The sequence below is a fragment of the Stenella coeruleoalba genome (assembly GCF_951394435.1).
Source record: "Stenella coeruleoalba genome assembly, chromosome: 21".
Lineage (NCBI taxonomy): Eukaryota > Metazoa > Chordata > Mammalia > Artiodactyla > Delphinidae > Stenella > Stenella coeruleoalba.
In genome coordinates, this window is record NC_137167.1 from 27,114,496 (window position 1) to 27,133,931 (window position 19,436).

General features: G+C 39.7%; 1 protein-coding gene across 1 annotated transcript in view; it reads right to left on the bottom strand.

Moving 5' to 3' along the window:
- The window catches only part of CSMD1 (CUB and Sushi multiple domains 1), a gene marked incomplete at its 3' end in the record, with an annotated part of 609,346 nt that overhangs the window by 436,844 nt on the left and 153,066 nt on the right, over positions 1-19,436 (bottom strand). Inside the window, exon 6 of the mRNA XM_079909493.1 lies at positions 17,469-17,590. Coding sequence (XP_079765619.1) covers positions 17,469-17,590 — 122 coding nt within the window. The remainder of the gene's footprint in view (positions 1-17,468; positions 17,591-19,436) is intronic.

The window sequence follows — 19,436 nt, forward strand, 5'->3', positions numbered from 1 at the left end:
ATGGAAATCAGGTAGGAGAGAATTTCAGTAACCCAGGCGAAGCAAGACATGTGGCTGCTGAGACCTTTCTTACAATTAACAGCAGAGATGGTGGAGTGTTGGGTATTGGATATGATGGGCAGAGGTTTTATACACACACACACACACACACACACACACACACACACACACATATATATTTCAAATACTGAGATGTTTATTGCATTTTAAAGTAGCCACAATCTAAAATATCCTGTTCAAATTCTTCCAGAATTCCTGTGCAGCATACAACATCAAATACTGAAATAGTGTTCTCACAGTATTACACTTGAAAATACCACTTAGGAACACTATTTTAGGAAACAGAGGGTTTAAGGCAAGACATTCATTTGGAATCATATATATATCCAGGTTTGCTGATGAATGCTTAAAATGATTCTGGAGGGCCTTCCCTGGTGGAGCAGTGGTTAAGAATCCGCCTGCCAATGCAGGGGACATGGGTTTGAGCTCTGGTCCGGGCAAATCCCACATGCTGCAGAGCAGCTAAGCCCGTGTGCCTCAACTACTGAGCCTGCGCTCTACAGCCCGTGAGCCACAACAAAGAGATGCCACCACAACGAGAAGCCCGTGCACCGCAAGGAAGAACAGCCCCCGCTTGCCTCAACTAGAGAAAGTCCACGCACAGCAACAAAGACCCAACGCAGCCAAAAATAAATAAACAAATAAAAAACAGTAATTATTTTTTAAAAAATGACTCTAAAGTATTTTATCCTAAGCAGCTGAAAGAAGCAACTGCCATTTTCTAAGAAGAAGATGGTGGGAACAATTTTTGGAGAGAAAATCCAGAGTTTTGTTTTGGGACATGTTATGTTTGCGATGTCTACTGAACATGTAAATGGAGAGGGAGACAATTATATATATGTATCTGGGGTTCAGGGGAGAAATCTGACTAGAGAGAGACTTGGAAGAGGTCAACATGCCGATTACAGTATGTCAAGTACGAGGATAGAGTGAGTAGAGATGGAGAGAGGAGAGGACCAAAAGGATGCTGAGAACAATGACAGTTACAGGTGAGGGACACCAAGTGGCATCAGAGAGGGGCGGTGGAGGCAGGAAGAGTAAGACAGGAGAACCTGGGTCCAGGTGGGCAGTGAAGGAAGTGTTCCCGAGCGGAGGGTCCAGCGTGGACAGGTCAGGGAGGAGGAGGACTGAGAACTGGCCATCAGCCCTGACGGCAGGGCGGCCACTGCAGACCTGCCTGCAGCTCTCTGGTCCGGTGGGAGGGGCAAGAGTTTGGCTGGGCTGGGCTCCAGGGAGACCAGGAGAGGGTCCTGAGACAGGGAATACAGCCAAACTTTAAAAGAGATTTTTTTCCTAAAGAGGAACAATTTTAAGAAGGGGATATGCAGAAATGTACTAGTCCAAGATGCCCTAGGACTCTCGTCAGTAAAGTGTAAATATGGATAGTTCTATAAATCAATACTAGAAGTTTAATCTGAAAGTAATTAAAATATATTACTTCTCTGTTCCCTCATATGTCACCTTGATCCTTCCTTATTTCTTTGCTTTTCCTCCCTCAGGGAAATTTATCAGGGTAGTATAAAGCTAATTTTAAAATATATTATTCTGTGAAAATGATCTTTGTCTATGACCTTAACACAGGACAAACCCTAGTAGATCTTACCTCTCACTAGTTTCTTACAATCTAGTGCAGTGAATGGCCTCATATCTAGCACATAATAGGAAGTAAAACTATTGTGTGTGTGCATGTATATAGGTGTGTATGTGTATTTATATACATATGCTCTTTTATTTTAAAGATGTAGGTGGTTATAATAATTTCCAAGGTTCCATTGTCTCTAGAATTCTATTAAATAAAATAGTAGTCTTCTCCCAGTACTTAACGTATTTTTATATAAGGAAAAATCTGTGAAACCTAAATAGCCATTTCTATAAGAAAGAAAATATCCTCAAGAATTTATAGACTAAAATGAACTAGTCTCACATTTAACAATGTAATATTTAAATTCTTCTGAAAGGTTAGACTACATAGCTATAGTCTTTATTTTTGTAAAAACAATTTAACTTATTTAACAATGGAAAGTAATTTAGAATGGAAGACAGATATCATACAAATACTGGTTTAATTTATCATCTCAATAGGTTATAGTCTTACACATTTGGATCAAAAAATTCACTTATTAGGTAAGCTTCTTGTCTGACTAAAATACAGATATTCTCAGATTTTAATGGTTTGCAATCCAATATGTGACTGTAATTGGGCCCTGGAAAGTTGGAATTAATTTTTCATGGACTCAATACTCAATTACGGCTATGGTCCAGGCAAGTCCTCGTAGGTTGTTGTAATTCATACACAACCTACTGGCGTGTACTAGAACCAGACAGTATTCCCCACCGTGCCTTCTGTAGTGTATGCTTGCTTCTCCTGGAAAATATACTCCCCATTTCTAACTGGAAATATCGCAAGAAATTTTAACCCCACTAAGCAAGACAAACTCCTTCCATTCATGCCCTTGTTCACTTATGAGTAAGGGCATTCCCCTCTTTGGGATCGGCACAGTAGTTTGGGAAATGAAAGCCTGGCGGGGTTCTGAAATCTGTGGCTGGATGTCCCAGATCCAGGAGGAGGAGAAGTTTTACTTTGTGGTCACCAAGATGGTAGAACTGACCCACAAGGAACATGGACTGGAGAGGATGTGAGAAACCTAGAGAATGACTATATTTCAGGGTCTCTAAATCTTTTTTTTTCAGTAAGGCACTCAGGCATACACTGTCGAAGGAATTTCTAAAGACATGATCTCTCTCCCTGACTCCTGCCTGTGACACCTTATTAATTTTAACTCCTGAATAACTCTCAAATCTGTATCTTCCTTTCTATTTTCACTGAATCCATCTGAATGATCAGAGTATCTTGCATGGCACGATTTAATACGTGGGTTTCTTAAACTGGCATCCACAGTGAGAGTGTGATAGAAGATAAATGAGCATTGTGCTTTGACCTTTCCTCAGCACACAGTGCTGATGCTGATGGTGATGGTATGACTGGAAAGCTTGTGAGGAATTTTGTCAGTGGACTGGAAGCACCCGGATCCATGCACAGTAAGACCTTGCTGTTTTGGTTGAATCTTCTCATGGTTTCTGACTCAAGCCTGGGGAGGCTGCTGATACATGGTGAGAGCCACACAGGTATATATTCTCTTCCTCCCTGAATTACCTGCCAGAACTTCCCTTAATGTGTTGCCAAACAACTCACAAATTAAGTAAACTCTACTTTGCAAATAAATATTAAACAGAATTTTCATTTTAAGGATGGGTTTTTGTTTTTCTTTCTTTTTTTTTTTTTTGGCTGTGCCACATGGCATGCGGGATCTTAGTTCCCTGACCAGAGATCAAACCCATGCCCCCTGCAGTGGAAGCACAGAGTCTTAACCACTGGTCCGTCAGGGAAGTCCCAAAGAAGGAATTTTTATGCTCCATCACCCAACTACCCTTTGCTGATGCTATATATGTTGTCAAATGTGGACTGGGTAGATTTACAAGTAAACAGCACTGTGAAGTTGTTATATTTTCACAATCTGCTCATTTGTGTTTTATATGTTACTACCATTTATGTCATACACACATATCCGATGGCCTGATGTGATGATTTCTAAAGATGAGGTGTGAAATAGAAGAGGAGCTTGCTAACCCTACAGACAATTCTGAGAAGGTCAGTGATAAAGAACTACCTGCTTCTGTATCAATTCCCTGCACTCAATGCAACATGGGATACAAAAGAATTTTGTCTTTATAATGAAAGCCACTTGTCATCATTTTACACAGGGCATCCAAGCTGTTCTATTCACTGTGCATTGTACATGGAAACAACTTACAAACACAGCACTGAGTTCAGCAAACTTGAAGACCCTTAACTGCAAATCACAGCCATTTGACAGGTAATGGTGCTGATTATTTTAAACAGCTATTGGAATCTCAAATAGAGGAACACTTTGGTGGAAAAAAAGTCACATTGGTGAAAAGGCTCAGGAAGCAAGTTATTTAATAGCAGAATTTATTGACCAGAAAGGACAAAGTCAAACAGTTGGTGAAACCTTAATAACTCAGTATGAAGAATTACAGTAAGTACAGAGTGGGATTCCAGGATAAGATGCAGTGGGAGAATCGGGAAGGAGACTTCTCCCAAATGTTAAAATGGTACCTCCGCTTAACACATTGATGGCGCGGCATGTGATGCTGAGGAGGACTTCTACAAGAGACTAGAGAAACAGCCTGTCCAACAGGTTACTAGTCAACAGATCTCACTAACAAATGTAAACGGTGGTAAAATTCAAGAACATGGTTTCTGCTGTAACAGGTACTTTAAATAAGCAAAGACCAATACGTACTTAAAGGTTTGTACTCCTATCCTGAAATAAAAGACGTTAGAGAAACTGTGCTGGCGACTATACAGATGGTGCCCAATTGTTGACCTCATGGGAGGTTTGACTCTTGTTTACAAAAGAAAATCCTCATGTTGTCACAACACATGGTTCTCTTACAGGAAGGGACTATTGTGAAAGCTTGGGAGAAATGCTACAAAAAGATTAACTGTATAAAATAAAGACAAACTTAAGAATGTTTAAAGACTCTGTGGACATCTAGATGAAGAAGATTGTGAAGGGCAGAGAAGAGCTGCAGAAATGAGTGTCTGCAGTGACCCCCATCGCATGAGCCCAGCATTCGACCCTGTCCATACACCACACCGAAAATCCACCACCTGGACCCCATCAGTCTCCACCTCTTTGCTCAGTTTTACCGACTTATTTACTTGTTTGTTTGCTTCACAAGGCACCTGTCACCACCCGAAATCATGTTACCTCTTTGCCTCTCGTTTCATGTAGAAGTAAGTCCCATGAGGGGCCAAACATGCTCTGTCCTGGGCCCTAGACCGGTCACACACAGACACCCTATGAACACTCATTCTAAATGAGTAAATAAACCAAATCATCAGACACATGCAGCCTGCATTAGATGCTTCAGTCTCCACTTCTTTTGTGAAAACTGGAGTATGGCATCTCACGTGACTCCTTCAGATCACACAGGAGGGTGTGTTTCTCAAAGGTCTCCGGCTGCCTATCTGTCAGGATAAAACTCATCTAACTTTAATCACCATTCTCATCATGTTTTCAGAGCTGATGCTGCCTGGGGTAAGTGGTTAAAAACCTAGACTTGGGCTTCCCTGGTGGCGCAGTGGTTGAGAGTCCGCCTGCCGATGCAGGGGACACGGGTTCGTGCCCCGGTCCGGGAAGATCCCCCATGCCGCGGAGCGGCTGGGCCCGTGAGCCATGGCCGCTGAGCCTACGCGGCCGGAGCCTGTGCTCCGCAACGGGAGAGGCCACAACAGTGAGAGGCCCGTGTACCGCAAAAAAAAAAAAAAAAAAAAAAGTGGATTTAACCTCTCTGTGATTCAGTTTTCTTATCTTTGAAAAGGAAATAATAATAGAGCCTGTGGCACATGTTTTAAGAATTTAGTAAAATAATGAACACAGTTTCTTCCAGTTTCTAGAACAAGTTAATTTCTCGGTAAATATTAGCTAATATCTTCCGGCACTTTTTTTCTGTATTGTAGCATCCCCTACCCGCTCCCATCCTTGAGATATTTGGAAATTCCAATAAATGAATAAATTATGAAAGCCAATACACATTGGCTGTTAGTCTTTGGGTAGATGTGGTGGGTAAATGCTTCAGGATGCCGTGAATGAAAGAAGCTAATCTACCCTGTGGGAACTCGGGGGAACAAAAAGATTTTACTGAATATATGCTTTTTATTATAACCAAGTCTGTTAATATCCTTTACTTGTCTAATCATTACTACTATATTGGGAGAGCTGTTTTCAGACTTTTTTAAGTAAAGATATAGAAGTTTTTCTTGATGACACATTATGCTCCTCATAGCTCAGGACTGATAATAAACCACAGGATGGTATTTTATTATGTGTGATACAGACATGACTGGTAAGACGCACTCAGGGCCGTGTGTCACAGCACTTCTATGCTGAAGTCAGTGACCGGCACAGACAGGACATTCTCTGTAATACGAGTACATTGACGGTGGCCTAGGCCTCCTGGTCATCCCACTCTGCAAATTCCAGACCTGAGATACTGAAGAGTGAGGCTCATCCTTGTTGGACCTGAGGACAGGCTTCCCAAATCCCACAGAGGCAGTGACATGACAAGTCTCAAATGGAAAAGATTTATGGCACGTTTGGACAAAACAGAGATTTCACTGACTTGCGTTCTGAATTACTGAATGACATGGCAAAAATCTTAGAGCAATGAGTGACAAAGAGCTTCTCTACATGGAGGAACTGAATCCTTCCTAACCTCTAAGAGACAGAGATGTGATTTCCTGTGGCAGGGGAGGGCTATCTGTGGGGAAAACTGTGCTATGATTTGGAAGGAAAGACGGAGGGAATTACTGGAAACTTAAAAAAGACAGTGACACAGGAAGTTTGAAAAATGACTGAATTATCTATTGTCAATATGGCATAATTTTTTTAAAAAATCAGATCAGCTTACACAACCTGAGTCAGATCACAGCAGAGTAGAGGGAGATGCTTCAGAGCAGGTGGAGGAGAACAGGAAGGGTGCTGCTGAATTGGGATACAGTGTGTGGCTGGGGGCCCAGAAGCAAGTGACAGAACTAGGGAGATGCTTCAAGGCAGAGCTACATGGAGGTTTTCATTCTGTTCTCGAGATGTGACCAGGGTGTACCTGGTGTGATCTACAGCCCAATGTTGCCTGAGGATTCAGCCAATTCTCCCAAAGGGCCCATCTCTGTTGACGGCTGGTGGGGGCAGGGGGAGCTCTGGTGAGGCTGGAAGGCAGAGGCCAGTGCCTCAGATTTAAGTTGTATACCTGACCTCCACCCGGAAAATTCCACATCTGAAGGGACTTACTAAAAGCCTGCTTCACTGAAGACTGTACATAATTGTAGCTCATTTACTTTAATCCTACATCAAGACAAACTTGTTTTACATATACATTAAAAAATATATATGTATATATACATTTGCTTCTGGAAAATTTTAATTCAAATGTGAGGGTTTTTTTTCAAATATGTGCCAATCATAATTTAAATTTTCGCTTTATTTTCCATTCATTTAATTATCTATATACACATGCCAGCCATTTTTCTATGAAATAGGTAATAGTTGAGCATTTTAATCATACTGTATCTGTATAGGACTCTGCAAGTCAGTCAAATGTGACACTAAAACTGTTTCTATAAAGCAAATATTTGAATGGATCATGTTCTCCCAATGTTAAATGGGAGAATATTAAAACCGGTGATTTTAATCCAGACTAAGGACAAAGCATGTAAGATGTGAGTGTAGCTAACAAAGTTATGCTCTAGATATTTCAAACCTGTATTAGTCCAAATACACATTGTACATAAGACTATTTACAATACCCACCAGACACTGGAATGATTCAGACTCATAAGTGTCCTAAATGGATTTTATAAACATGAAATATTTAATTACGAGCTCTTATTCATCATGTTAGAACTTAGAAGGGATCCTGTGAGATGATATAATTGGTTCAGTCCTCTAGTAAAACGTGTCAAATAAAATGTCTTTTTCTCAACAACAGCAAAACGAATGTTACAAATAGAAAAATTCGAAATCACTCCATTGACTTCAAGGAAGCCACAAAAACAGTGAAGCAGGTGCTGCATATGCCTGCTGTTAATAAAAATAATAATAATTCCATTTCTCCATTGTGAGCACCTTTAAAAGAAAGGTGTGATTTAGTCCACTTCTGCTACCTGGGAGGTTTATTCAGTTTCAAGTACAACTTCTCAGCATGGGACGACAGAGAGACGACCAGAGGGTATAATGGGTGTGGCTCCCTCCCTCCGCACCCCCATCACCCGCCAGGGGCCCACTCTGCAGTGTAGACAGCCCTCAGCGTGCTTCACGCTGCAGTGCAAACCCGTGAAAGCAATTCCCAGGTCAAAACACAGTTTCAAAAACACACATCAAAGCACCACTTGGAGGATTGTGAGATGGCAGAACACGGTATCCAGACCTCTGGAATATTCTCTTTTTATGTCTGAATATTGGTGGGAACCGCTGGCTAACAGGCATCATCAAAAATACAAAACCTAACAAAATAAAAACCTAACAAAACAAAAATACAAGCCTAATGAAAGCAACAAAATATGGGAAAGCCAACTGCTTGCAAAGTATTACCCACAACCAAGCTTAATCGCAACAAATGCACCTTTTGTGTTACATGCAACAGATGTTGCTAAGAGAATAACGTTTTCTTTGTATGGAAACATATTAGTATATTATATTTGGCCATATTTAAGATCTAAATAACATGTAGATTTGTGGAACTGGTGGCTTGGAGATAACTATATCCCTAGGATATAGGCATAACTATATAGGATAACTATATCCCTAGGATATAGGCACTATTTTCTCCACGTCCTTAGTGACAGAAAACAACATGCTCCTGGCCATTGTCGTGGCTACTTATTAACATCAAATGGTCCTCACTGTACGTCATCCACTACGCAAGAGACTGGAAATTCAAAGATGCTGTAGAAAGAGGCTTGCTTGCAAAAGATGAAAACTTATTTCATTCAAGTCAAGATTCCTAAGATGCACCACTATGCTTTGTGCCATTAAGAAATAAGCAAACAAAATTTTAAAACTCTTAAAAATAAGATACAAAGTTTAATTTTAGCTCTGAGCAAGTCATGAACTGGTCACACAAATCTATTACTGTTTGTGGAATTTTTTTCCTCTATTTTGGGAGATTTAACGATTTCTCCTGCCTTCAGTTGAAATGCTTCGAGTATGAAGGTAAGCTATTTCCAATTTAAGATATTGGGTTGGCCAAAACGTTCGCTTTTTTCCGTACGATGGCTCTAGTAGCGCTTAGTTCTCTTTAACTTCATTCAAAACAATTTTGTTAGACTGTATGTGACAGCTGTCATATCAGCATGCATTTAAAAAAAAACTTATCAAAATTGGTGAATTTTTATGTAGCCATTTTAATATTGAAGATGGAAGAAAAAAAGCAACAGTTTCAGCATATTATGCTTTCTTATTTCAAGAAAGGTAAAAATGCAACTGAAACGCAAAAAAGATTTGTGCCAAGTATGGAAAAGACGCTGTGACTGACTGAACGTGTGAAAAGTGGTTTGCGAAGTTCCATGCTGGAGATCTCATGCTGGATGATGCTCCATGGGCAGGTAGACCAGCTGAAGTTGATAGTGATCAAATCAAACAATCAACGTTATACCACGGAGGAGATAGCCGACATACTCAAAAGATCCAAATCAAGCTTTGAAGATCATTTGCACAAGCTTGGTTGTGTTAATCGCTTTGATGTTTGGGTTCTACATAAGTTAAGTGAAAAAAACCTTCTTCACTATATTTCCGCATGTGATTCTCTACTTAAACATAACCAAAACGTTCCATTTTTCAAACAAACTGTGACGGGCGATGAAAAGTGGATACTGTGCAATAACGTGGAATGGAAAAGATCGTGGGGCAAGTGAAATGAACCACCACCACCACACCAAAGGCCAGTCTTCATCCAAAGAAGGTGATGTTGTGTATATGGTGGGATTGGAAGGGAGTTCTATTATGAGCTCCTTCCGGAAAACCAAAGTATTAATTCCAACAAGTACTGCTCCCAATTAGACCAACAGAAATCAGGACTCGATGAAAAGCATCCGGAATTAGTCAACAGAAAATGCATAATCTTGCAACAGGATAACGCAAGACAGCGTGTTTCTGTGATGACCAGGCAAAAACTGTTACAGCTTGGCTGGGAAGTTCTGATTCATCCACTGTATTCACCAGACATTGCACCTTCAGATTTCCATTTATTTCGGTCTTTACAAAATTCTCTTAATGGAAAAATTTCCATTCCCTGGAAGACTGTAAAAGGCACCTGGAACAGTTCTTTGCTCAAAAAGATAAGAAGTTTTGGGAAGATGGGATTATGAAGTTTCCTGAAAGATGGCAGAAGGTAGTGGAACAAAAGGGTGAATACATTGTTCAATAAAGTTCTTGGTGAAAATGAAAAATGTGTCTTTTATTTTTACTTGAAAACCAAAGGAAATTTTTCGCCAACCTAATCGTAAAAAAAGAAAAAGAAAAAAATACACAGCCTCCTCCACTTTACTTGTGGACATTTTTCCCTTTGTCCTTTAATAGGGTGACATAAAAGCTTTTAGAGTGTGACCTCATTTTTTGCTAAATCAGGATGTGTGTACATTAAAAAACAGAAGACCATATATTAAAACAAAAATATACGTCTGGGTTACGTCCAGGTGGTAAGCATTATACAAAGTTTAACTTTATTTTATAAATATCTAATATCCTCAATATATGATTTCTCCATCCTGTTTCATTGTCATGAGATTCCTGGTCACCAGTTGAATATATTTTACTGAGTTGGGCTGTTGGCTGATTCTCTCCCTCTTCCTTCTGCTGTGGCATCTCCACAGAGAGCAGACCTTAGCTCTCTGTTCATCACTCTTTCCCAATTATCTACAAGAGTGTGTGGCTCACTATGGAGAACGGTATGGAGGTTCCTTAAAATACTAAAAATAGAACTACCATATGACCCAGAAATCCCACTACTGGGCATATACCCTGAGAAAACCATAATTCAAAAAGATACATATACCACAGTGTTCACTGAAGCACTATTTACAGTAGCCAGGTCATGGAAGCAACCTAAGTGTCCATCGACAGATGAACGGATAAAGAAGATGTGGCACATATATACAATGGAATATTACTCAGCCATAAAAGGAATGAAATTGAGTTATTTGTAATGAGGTGGATGGACCTAGAGTCTGTCATACAGAGAAGTACGTCAGAAAGAGAAAAATACCGTATGCTAACACATATATACGGAATCTAAAAAACAAACAAAAAAATGTTCTGAAGAACCTAGGGCAGGACAGGAATAAAGACGCAGACGTAGAGAATGGACTTGAGGACACAGGGAGGGGGAAGGGTAAGCTGGGATGAAGTGAGAGAGTGGCACGGACATATATACACTACCAAATGTAAAACAGATAGCTAGTGGGAAACAGCCGCATAGCACAGGGAGATCAGCTCAGTGCTTTGTGACCACCTAGAGGGGTGGGATAGGGAGGGTGGGAGGGAGATGCAAGAGAGAGGGGATATGGGGACATATGTATACGTATAGCTGATTCACTCTGTTGTACAGAAGAAACTAACACAACATTGTAAAGCAATTATACTCCAATAAAGATATAAAAAAAAGAGTGTGTGGCTCAAAAATTTGCTGAATGAATAGGTTTTGTTTTGCTACTTGTAATAATTACTATTGTGTTAAATAAGAAGAGCACTGAAAAGAAGAAAGGAAATGTATATAAGCGCAAAGCGTGAGTAGGTGATACATATTAAAAGAAAAATAAAAGGTGACCACTTTTAAGATGTGTAAAGTTAACCAGGAACAGAAGAATTAACTCGGGAACCTCAGAGCCTCAAAGAAAATGGATATTCCTGTCTCCGTTTATCATAAAGCACACACACACACCACTTATAGAAAACAGAAGACAAACAAAACAATATAAAACCTTCTCCACCCTTCCTTCCTGAGGACCAAGAGTCATTCTTCTGGGCACATGGGGACATACAATTATTGCTACACACAAAGCCTGTGTCTACCTCTCCGCAGTCATTTTTCACCTCTGTACTGCAGTCTGCACACTACTGATGCTGTCTCCATCATGTGTGCGTGTGTGTACACATACACATGTGTGCACATGTGTGTATGTGAGTGTGCGTGTGTGTAATTCAGGTTTGGGCTTAAAATGCAAGCAAATCAAAAGCACACACCTTGTTTTCTATTGTCTTTTGAGTGCCAAGAAGAGATATAAAAATAAGTAAATTTGGGTAAAGAAGTCAAGAGTCAGAGCTGAGCCCAATGAAGAGAGTGCAGGTGTCCCTGTGACAGAGAAGAAAGGATATCAGGAAGGGCAAGTCCAGAGACTGGAGAAGGAAAGTCACATGACCCTAACTCAGTTCATGAAAGAGGCTGCAAATATTAAACAGCGATGATGGGGAGGACGTTGACAACAAGAGGGCTGGTACAGAGAGGGGAATATATTGGAGAGTTGACAAGGACGAAGTAATGAATCAATAACACAAGATGAAGGATGACGGCCCAGAAGAATACAAGGGAGCCCCTAACGTGCAGTGAAGGGAAGCTGGCAAGGAACCCAACTTTCCCAGCAGAGATTAGTGACATACAAGAAAAGTAAACAGACCCCATCATGGCATTTGGGCTGGAAGGGTGTCTGTGAGGGAAACACAAGGATGCTTAGTGCAGTGTTATAGCTGACAGTGGTGTCTAGTCTCTGCTTCTCCACCAATCTGTGACTCCCCTAATGGGAAAAGAAAGTCTACTGAACTATATCTATTCAAATTCCATTTCAAAACAGCTTAAAATGTTGTAAATGGAAATGAATGCCTTTTCTGTATCTGCATGAATTTGTTACTTGAAATTATGTACAAAATCCGCTGAATAATAAAAGAAGTCAATGCTCCTTCCCCCAAAGGGACTCTGATAAACAGCTGTATTTTCTTAAAAGCACTGAATATAAAGCAAATTTTCTTATTTGTCTTTAGATGTCAAGTTATTCATTAAATCAAAGGTGCAATATAAATGTATAAATTGCTGTGACTGGTTACCCATCTCTTAAATATCTCTCAAATCCATTTTCTTCTCTCCAAGTCTGATGCCGTTGTGCTGATTTAGGTTCATATTGTCTCATAATTAAAATAAAGTCCTGAGGTTTCCTGCTTCCGATCTTGTGCCCTTCAAATCTGTCCATCTGACTGTGGGCAGAATGGTCTCTAAGACATAATGTGCATTATAATGTCCTTCCTTCCCTCCATGCGGTGCCCTACACTGACACCCTGGGCCCTTAGCATCACATTTAAACCCTTTACCTGCCATTCAGGGTTCCATTTATGTCTTTTTGAATCTAGCTTTATTATTATTAATAATAATAGTGAAGAGAAGGAAGGAATGGAGAAAGAGGGAGGAGCAACGGGAGGAAGAGCAGGAAGGAGGCATTTGTCTTAGTATTTGGAAGACAACGTTTTAGGTGTTTTACACTGACTTTATCCTCTTCACAACAACCTTCGGAGGTGGGTGCTGTTACCACCATAAGGAAATACTGGGGCTCAAAGCCATTAGGCGTTACATGGTTGTTTTTTGTATGCCACCTAGTCTGTGATATTTTGTTATAGCAGCCTGGATGAACTACATAAGACAACGTTCAAATGTCTTAAATCACTTCAATCCTGAGTTTAATACCAAAAGAATACTACTCTCTGAGGAGCTCAAATTAAAATTAGGTACTAAAAGTATGCCAGCACAAAATGTATTTGAGAAAAAAAGAAACACTCACACACACATATATCCATACATCAAAGGATTCCAAGGAAAGCTGTCTTCCATGTTTAATCCTTTCAATGAAAACCCCAGGGATAAATGTTGGTGAGCATTTGCTAATAATTCCCATAATCTGTGGTTCACTAACCACCTATTACTTTTAGGGAATTTGGTCACAGGACTCCTCAAGAGTTTTACCTGAGAAAATACATATTGTTGAATGTGTTTACAATAATATATATTAATAAATATCTTATTACTTGTGTTCATTTTTACTGAATTTCTACTAGACTAGTTCGGCAAGAACAATTGTTTTAGAAACCTGCTTCCCCACTAAATTGAATCTTCTTGAGGAACTTTTTTGGGTTTTTTTTCCAACTTTTTGCCTACATATCAGTTTCTCCTAATATATGCATATTAATATAATACACATTATATTAATACATATAATTCTAATATGCATTATATATGTGTTTTAATATAATATACATGAGGATAATTATATATGTATATAAATAAACGTATGTAAGTGAATAGACTTCTAGTATTCCTTTTAACTTGACATCCCTCAGTATTATAAATTGTAACATACGTTACTAAGAGACACAATGAACTTCCCACAATAATTACTTTCTATCAGCCATTTTATGTTAACACTTGGTATAAATTGACACAGGGAACTTGGTTATATAATGGTCAAAGCAGATCTAAGACCAGGAAAGAGTATAAATCATCATGAGAGGGTTAATCTTTCAAAAGAAGAGGAGTTTACTAACTAATCTCTCATTGACTCATCAATTTGGAAATTGATTTTAGATTTCTATTCGATCTTATTTCTTAAAGTTTACAAAGCATGTCAAACAACAAATTAAGGTGTAGCAACAACTCTTCTTATCTAGAATTCTGTTAATGCTTCTAGCAAGAGTCACTGTCTGGAAACCTTTACATAACTGTTCTTTTCTCTTATGCTCAATATGTAATATACCTTCATCACCATGCGCTTCATCGGGAAACCCCCTTATGTGGACTGTCTCCCAAGGAATCAAATTAAGCCTAATTATACTTAATGGCAATGGCTGCTGCTTAATTTGGATGGTAATTCTGCTTAATTGAGATGCCTTCAGGTGACTAAGTAGTGCTCTTGTAATAAGATCAGTGTGTTAGTCTATCAACTGGAAGCCTTGGTTCTTCTCTGAACATTTCACCAAAATAAATAAAGGAAGGCAAAGAATTTTCTGAAGCAGTATAACACAAAATTCCTGAAATTTAACCTGTTAATTGTTACGTGTTCAGAGTCAATAAAATATATATGAAGTCTTTAGAAAAATCTATGTAAGTGTACAAAAACATGAGAGAGAAAAGTGAACTTGTATAATAAGAAAAATGTAAAAACCCAAACTGCATAAATTCATTATTTCATTTGTCACTTTGCAGTTTGGCCAAGTTTAAAAATCAACTTCAAAACATCAGAGTACATATTTAATGAGTTTTAACTAATTTTAGTCTACTGGTGTCAGGTAAAACAGGATTATAATGGGATTTGAAACATTTGAAAAGCAAAAGATCAATCTGGTGATAACCGAAATCTCTTCCTTTGACCTTTTGCTTGTCTGCATGTGGTAGACATGACTGGTTATCCACAACCATTGGCCCTTTCTCTGGCTTCTAGATGGTTCTTTCCTCAGGCTGTCCATGATATGGATTGTGGACATTTTACTCAATTGGACCAGAAGGGAAGCCTCTGGGAATTTCTAGACAATTCCTACCATTTCTAAGAAAGACATGCCACATTTCTTCATTGAACACTGAATGTGATGGTGTGGCAGCATCTTGTGACCTAAGGGGGATGTTATCACTGCTCTGGAGACCCGAGCAGAAAAGAAAGGCAAACACTTGAGGCCTCAGCAAAGTTACTGAGTTCCTGAATTAAACCTGGAATCTCCCTGGCTCTGCATGAAATAGTTTTTCCCTAAATCTACTGGCTTTTAGTCAGCTCTTCTATTATCTACAGCCAAAAATATCCTATTGACGCACTGAATAACCTATTATTTCACTTCCTTGTGGTTCTCGTCAAAGTGATAATGGAATAGATAGCTACAAAAGAAATAACTCTTCTTTAGGGAGGAAGAAAGCTAAGGAAGAGGCTATCACAGTGCAGTGCAAAGAGCACGTGTGTTTTTATCCTGCAATAAGAGTAAGGAGCTGTGCAATCTTACCTTCCCTGGGTCTCAGCTTCCTCTCTGTCAGGTAAAGGGTTTAGACAATGGGAACTCTGAGCTTCCTTTATTTGCACAGAGATACCAATTATTTCAGTATATACAGCGTGGATGAAGAACGTCGCCTGCCGCATCAGTAAACAAAGGATGTTGTGGCCATCAAGCCACCAGCCTCTGCACCCTGAGGGGATTCAGGTTGGAGAAAAACAGGATACTGGCCCTAGACAGCTGAGGTGCTGTGTATCAAAGGAATGATTTCATTGAGCCCAGACCCTTGCATCTTCCCACACATAGAAAAGCGCTAAATTCCTTAACTTGAGAGGTCTGGTTTTCTCTTATTAACAGTGACCTTTTGATGTTCGACTGCCTGTTTTTTTCCAAAACCTCCTTTATATCCTGGCTCCTCCTGTACCTCTTCAGAGCAGTCCCTGAGATCTATCTGAGAGGCTGTCTCCTGGGCTTATGTCTTCAGTACGTCTGCCGAACAAAACTAATCCTTAACTTTTAGGCTGTGTTTTCAGTTGACAATTGGAAAGAAACAGAAACACAGATATACAAGCATATCTTCCATACAGGAAAATATTTATGATTATCCCATATGTAATCTGGATTTAAATGAATTTTTAAAATACTGGAAGGGGGTTAAACAAATCCCCTGACGATTTAGTTTGGAGCCACTACTTTCCCTGTTGGAACACCAGGGTATCCCACTTCAACCATACAAGAGTTTAGTATTTTAAAACTCTACGTGGCACTTGTAGTTGCAAGATCACTACCATTCATGACAGTGGAGCCCAGTCCACCCTCCGGCTGGCTCTGAGAGAAAGATGATGCCACCATCAGGACTCTCTTTGGCTCTTTGTCTCCTCTGCATGATGTCACACACATCCCAGGTTTCAGCAGCTAAGGAAACACCTGGGAATTCCGAATTGACCTCTACCAAGGAGACCCACTTGGAGACACAGCAGGCACCTCACTCTCACTATGCCTAGAGCCAAACTCATCATCTCTTCCCATAAAAGACTGGTTTCTGAGGCCCTTTCCCTGGTTCGAGGTAGGGAGAACTTCGAATCTATTGCTCCAATCTGGAATAATTAGGAGAGTAAAGAAGGGCATCATCATCAGTAACTATGCAAGGACAGCGGACGCCCACCAGGACTCCCCAGGAAGCTAGACCCTGTGCCCATTCTGGTCAGGGCTTCACCGCATGCCCCGAAGCCCTTCTTGACTCCTCCTCCCGCTTACAGCACCTGCACTTGAAGCCAGATGGACACAGTGTTAAGCAAGAGAATCAAAACCACCTGCCCATGGCTCCTCACTCCCCCACCACCTCACTCCCCACCCTCCACCCATCAGTCATCAAGTTTTGCTGAGTAGATATTAAAGGTTCTCGTCACAAGAAAAAATATGTGTAACTATGTGAGGTGATGGATGTTAACTAAACTTACTGTGGTAATCATTTAAAAACACGTACCAAATCATTATGTTGTACACCTTAAACTAATACAATGTTATATGTCAACTATCACATCACAATAAAACTGGAAAAAAGAGAGCATAAACATAACCTCCAGAACCAGTAGGGGGCAAGCACACTGAGAATACTCACTAAGAATTAACTGAATCTAAAACTGGCTCTGCAACAAATGTAGACAGATACACACACAATGCAGCAGAAGATTTTCAATTAAAACAACAAAATGTAAGGGTGCATGACATTCACCAGGTTGTTCGTTGTAAACAGTTGCCCAGGCAGAGTGCTGATTTCGTCAGGTATGCAGAGGGGGAAGATGAGAGCCTTACCTTGTCTGGATCTGTTGTGGTGATGACCCACACACAGTGTGCATTGTCTTCGTACTGAACTGGGTAATTAGGGGAGGTAATGACACCACTGGGCCCACGCAGATTTGATCCACACGTTCTAGCTAGAAGTACACAGAGATGATATTATTTTCCACAGGATTTCATCTGTGTGATGAAGACACAAGACATACATGGAACTTCAAGTTATGTGTCCAGCATTTATTGCAATGAAAAGCTATCTGTGAACTCAAGCTGGCAAGTAGATTTCGCTCAGCCTTCAGGACCCTTGCTTGGTATCTGCAACGGTAACCTGGAACTCTTTATTATGTTTCCCAAGGCACTGACATTCACAGAATGACTTAATTACAATAGCACCATGGACAATGTCAAATCAAATTAGTCCATTTCAAGCACCATTCTGACTCAGAGACGGTCTGTATAGACCTTTGGTTGCACCCAATGCAATAAGAATTCAGGAGACCGGAGTTAGTGTCTCAACTATGCCCTACACGATATGACCTTGAACCAGTAATCCCGACCCCCCACAGCTTCATCCTTTTAATTTTAAACGAGGAGGAACAGACGATATTTAAATTTCCTCTCAAGTTTTACACTGTATCATTGTATTCTGTAACAAACTGTACCCATTTCCTTATAGCACAATGCAAATAAGAACTTAAAATACAGTTGAATTTGTGAAGAAAGAAAATAGAAACGGTGGCTCTAAAAGGAAAAAGAAAATACCTTAAAAATGAAAGACCAAGCAAATCACGGAAGTAACATAACCCAATAAGAATGACTAAGTTTTGAATATAAAAATATTTCAACTGACCTCCACTTTAAGAAAGAAGCCTTTAAAAAATCAGTACACAATTTTGTAAATCACATGTCAGCCTGAACTCCACTCTTAACATTAATAATTTAAACTGGGTTTGAGAAAAGAGCAGAGGAAACTAATTCCACAAATAAGAACTAATACAAGAGAATCTCAGGTCCATTTTCCTAAGATACCATATCACACGAACTGATTAAACTGCTGTCCACTGAAGAGTAGATTTTATTCATAACCCACCCTTCCTTCCTTCCTTTTGTTGGCTGAGCAGGTCCGGTATTGTCCTAAGAGACTGAGCTACAAGAGAACAGGATTCTGACCCCCAAGGGCCAGGCTGTAGGGGAGGAGTCACAGAAACCTTTTAATGGGGAAATCCCTAACTGCCCTCCAGGAATATCTCTCTCTCTTCCATTTACATTGATACAGCAATAATATCAATTATGCCTACTCCTAGTATTGTAATTGTCAATGTACAGATCTCTCTTTCCAACAAGGTTGTGGTTCCCTTGACCTTGGGAAAGCATCCTTCCCTCACTTATCTGTATATCCTCAGCACCATATCTAATGTTGATAGTTGCTGACATAAAAACTGTGGGAAGCTGACTTTACACAACATTTCAGGTACTTGATACTATGAAAATAATTAGCTAAGAATTAATCTACTATACATTGATTAATAAAAACATATGAAAGTTAACTTTTAAAATATTGGCATTTGCTTTCCAAATGAATACTTTTTAATAAATATGGATAAAGTGTCACCTGGTTTTCAAACCCCAGTAGGCGTGTCTTGGCTCCAAAGGTCATTGAACAGAGCAGAGCCCACAAGCACATACACCTGTGCTGTATGATTTCCCTCTCCAGTGAGTCTGCTTTTAGGAACATGTTCTCGAGAGGACCATGAACTTCAGATCCGAAATTTTCTTAAAGCCTTCTAATATTACGGGAATTAATTACAGAAACTTAGAAGAAAAGTTATCAATAAAATTTGAGTTATCACACCTTTGTGTTACCCTACTTTGTGAAATTTCACACTGAAGAGCTGATAGAAACATAAGAGTGTTACTCAATAAATATCTGTTGACTAGTTTTAAACTAATATTATCAAAGTGCCATCCTAAGCATTTCAAACTTCG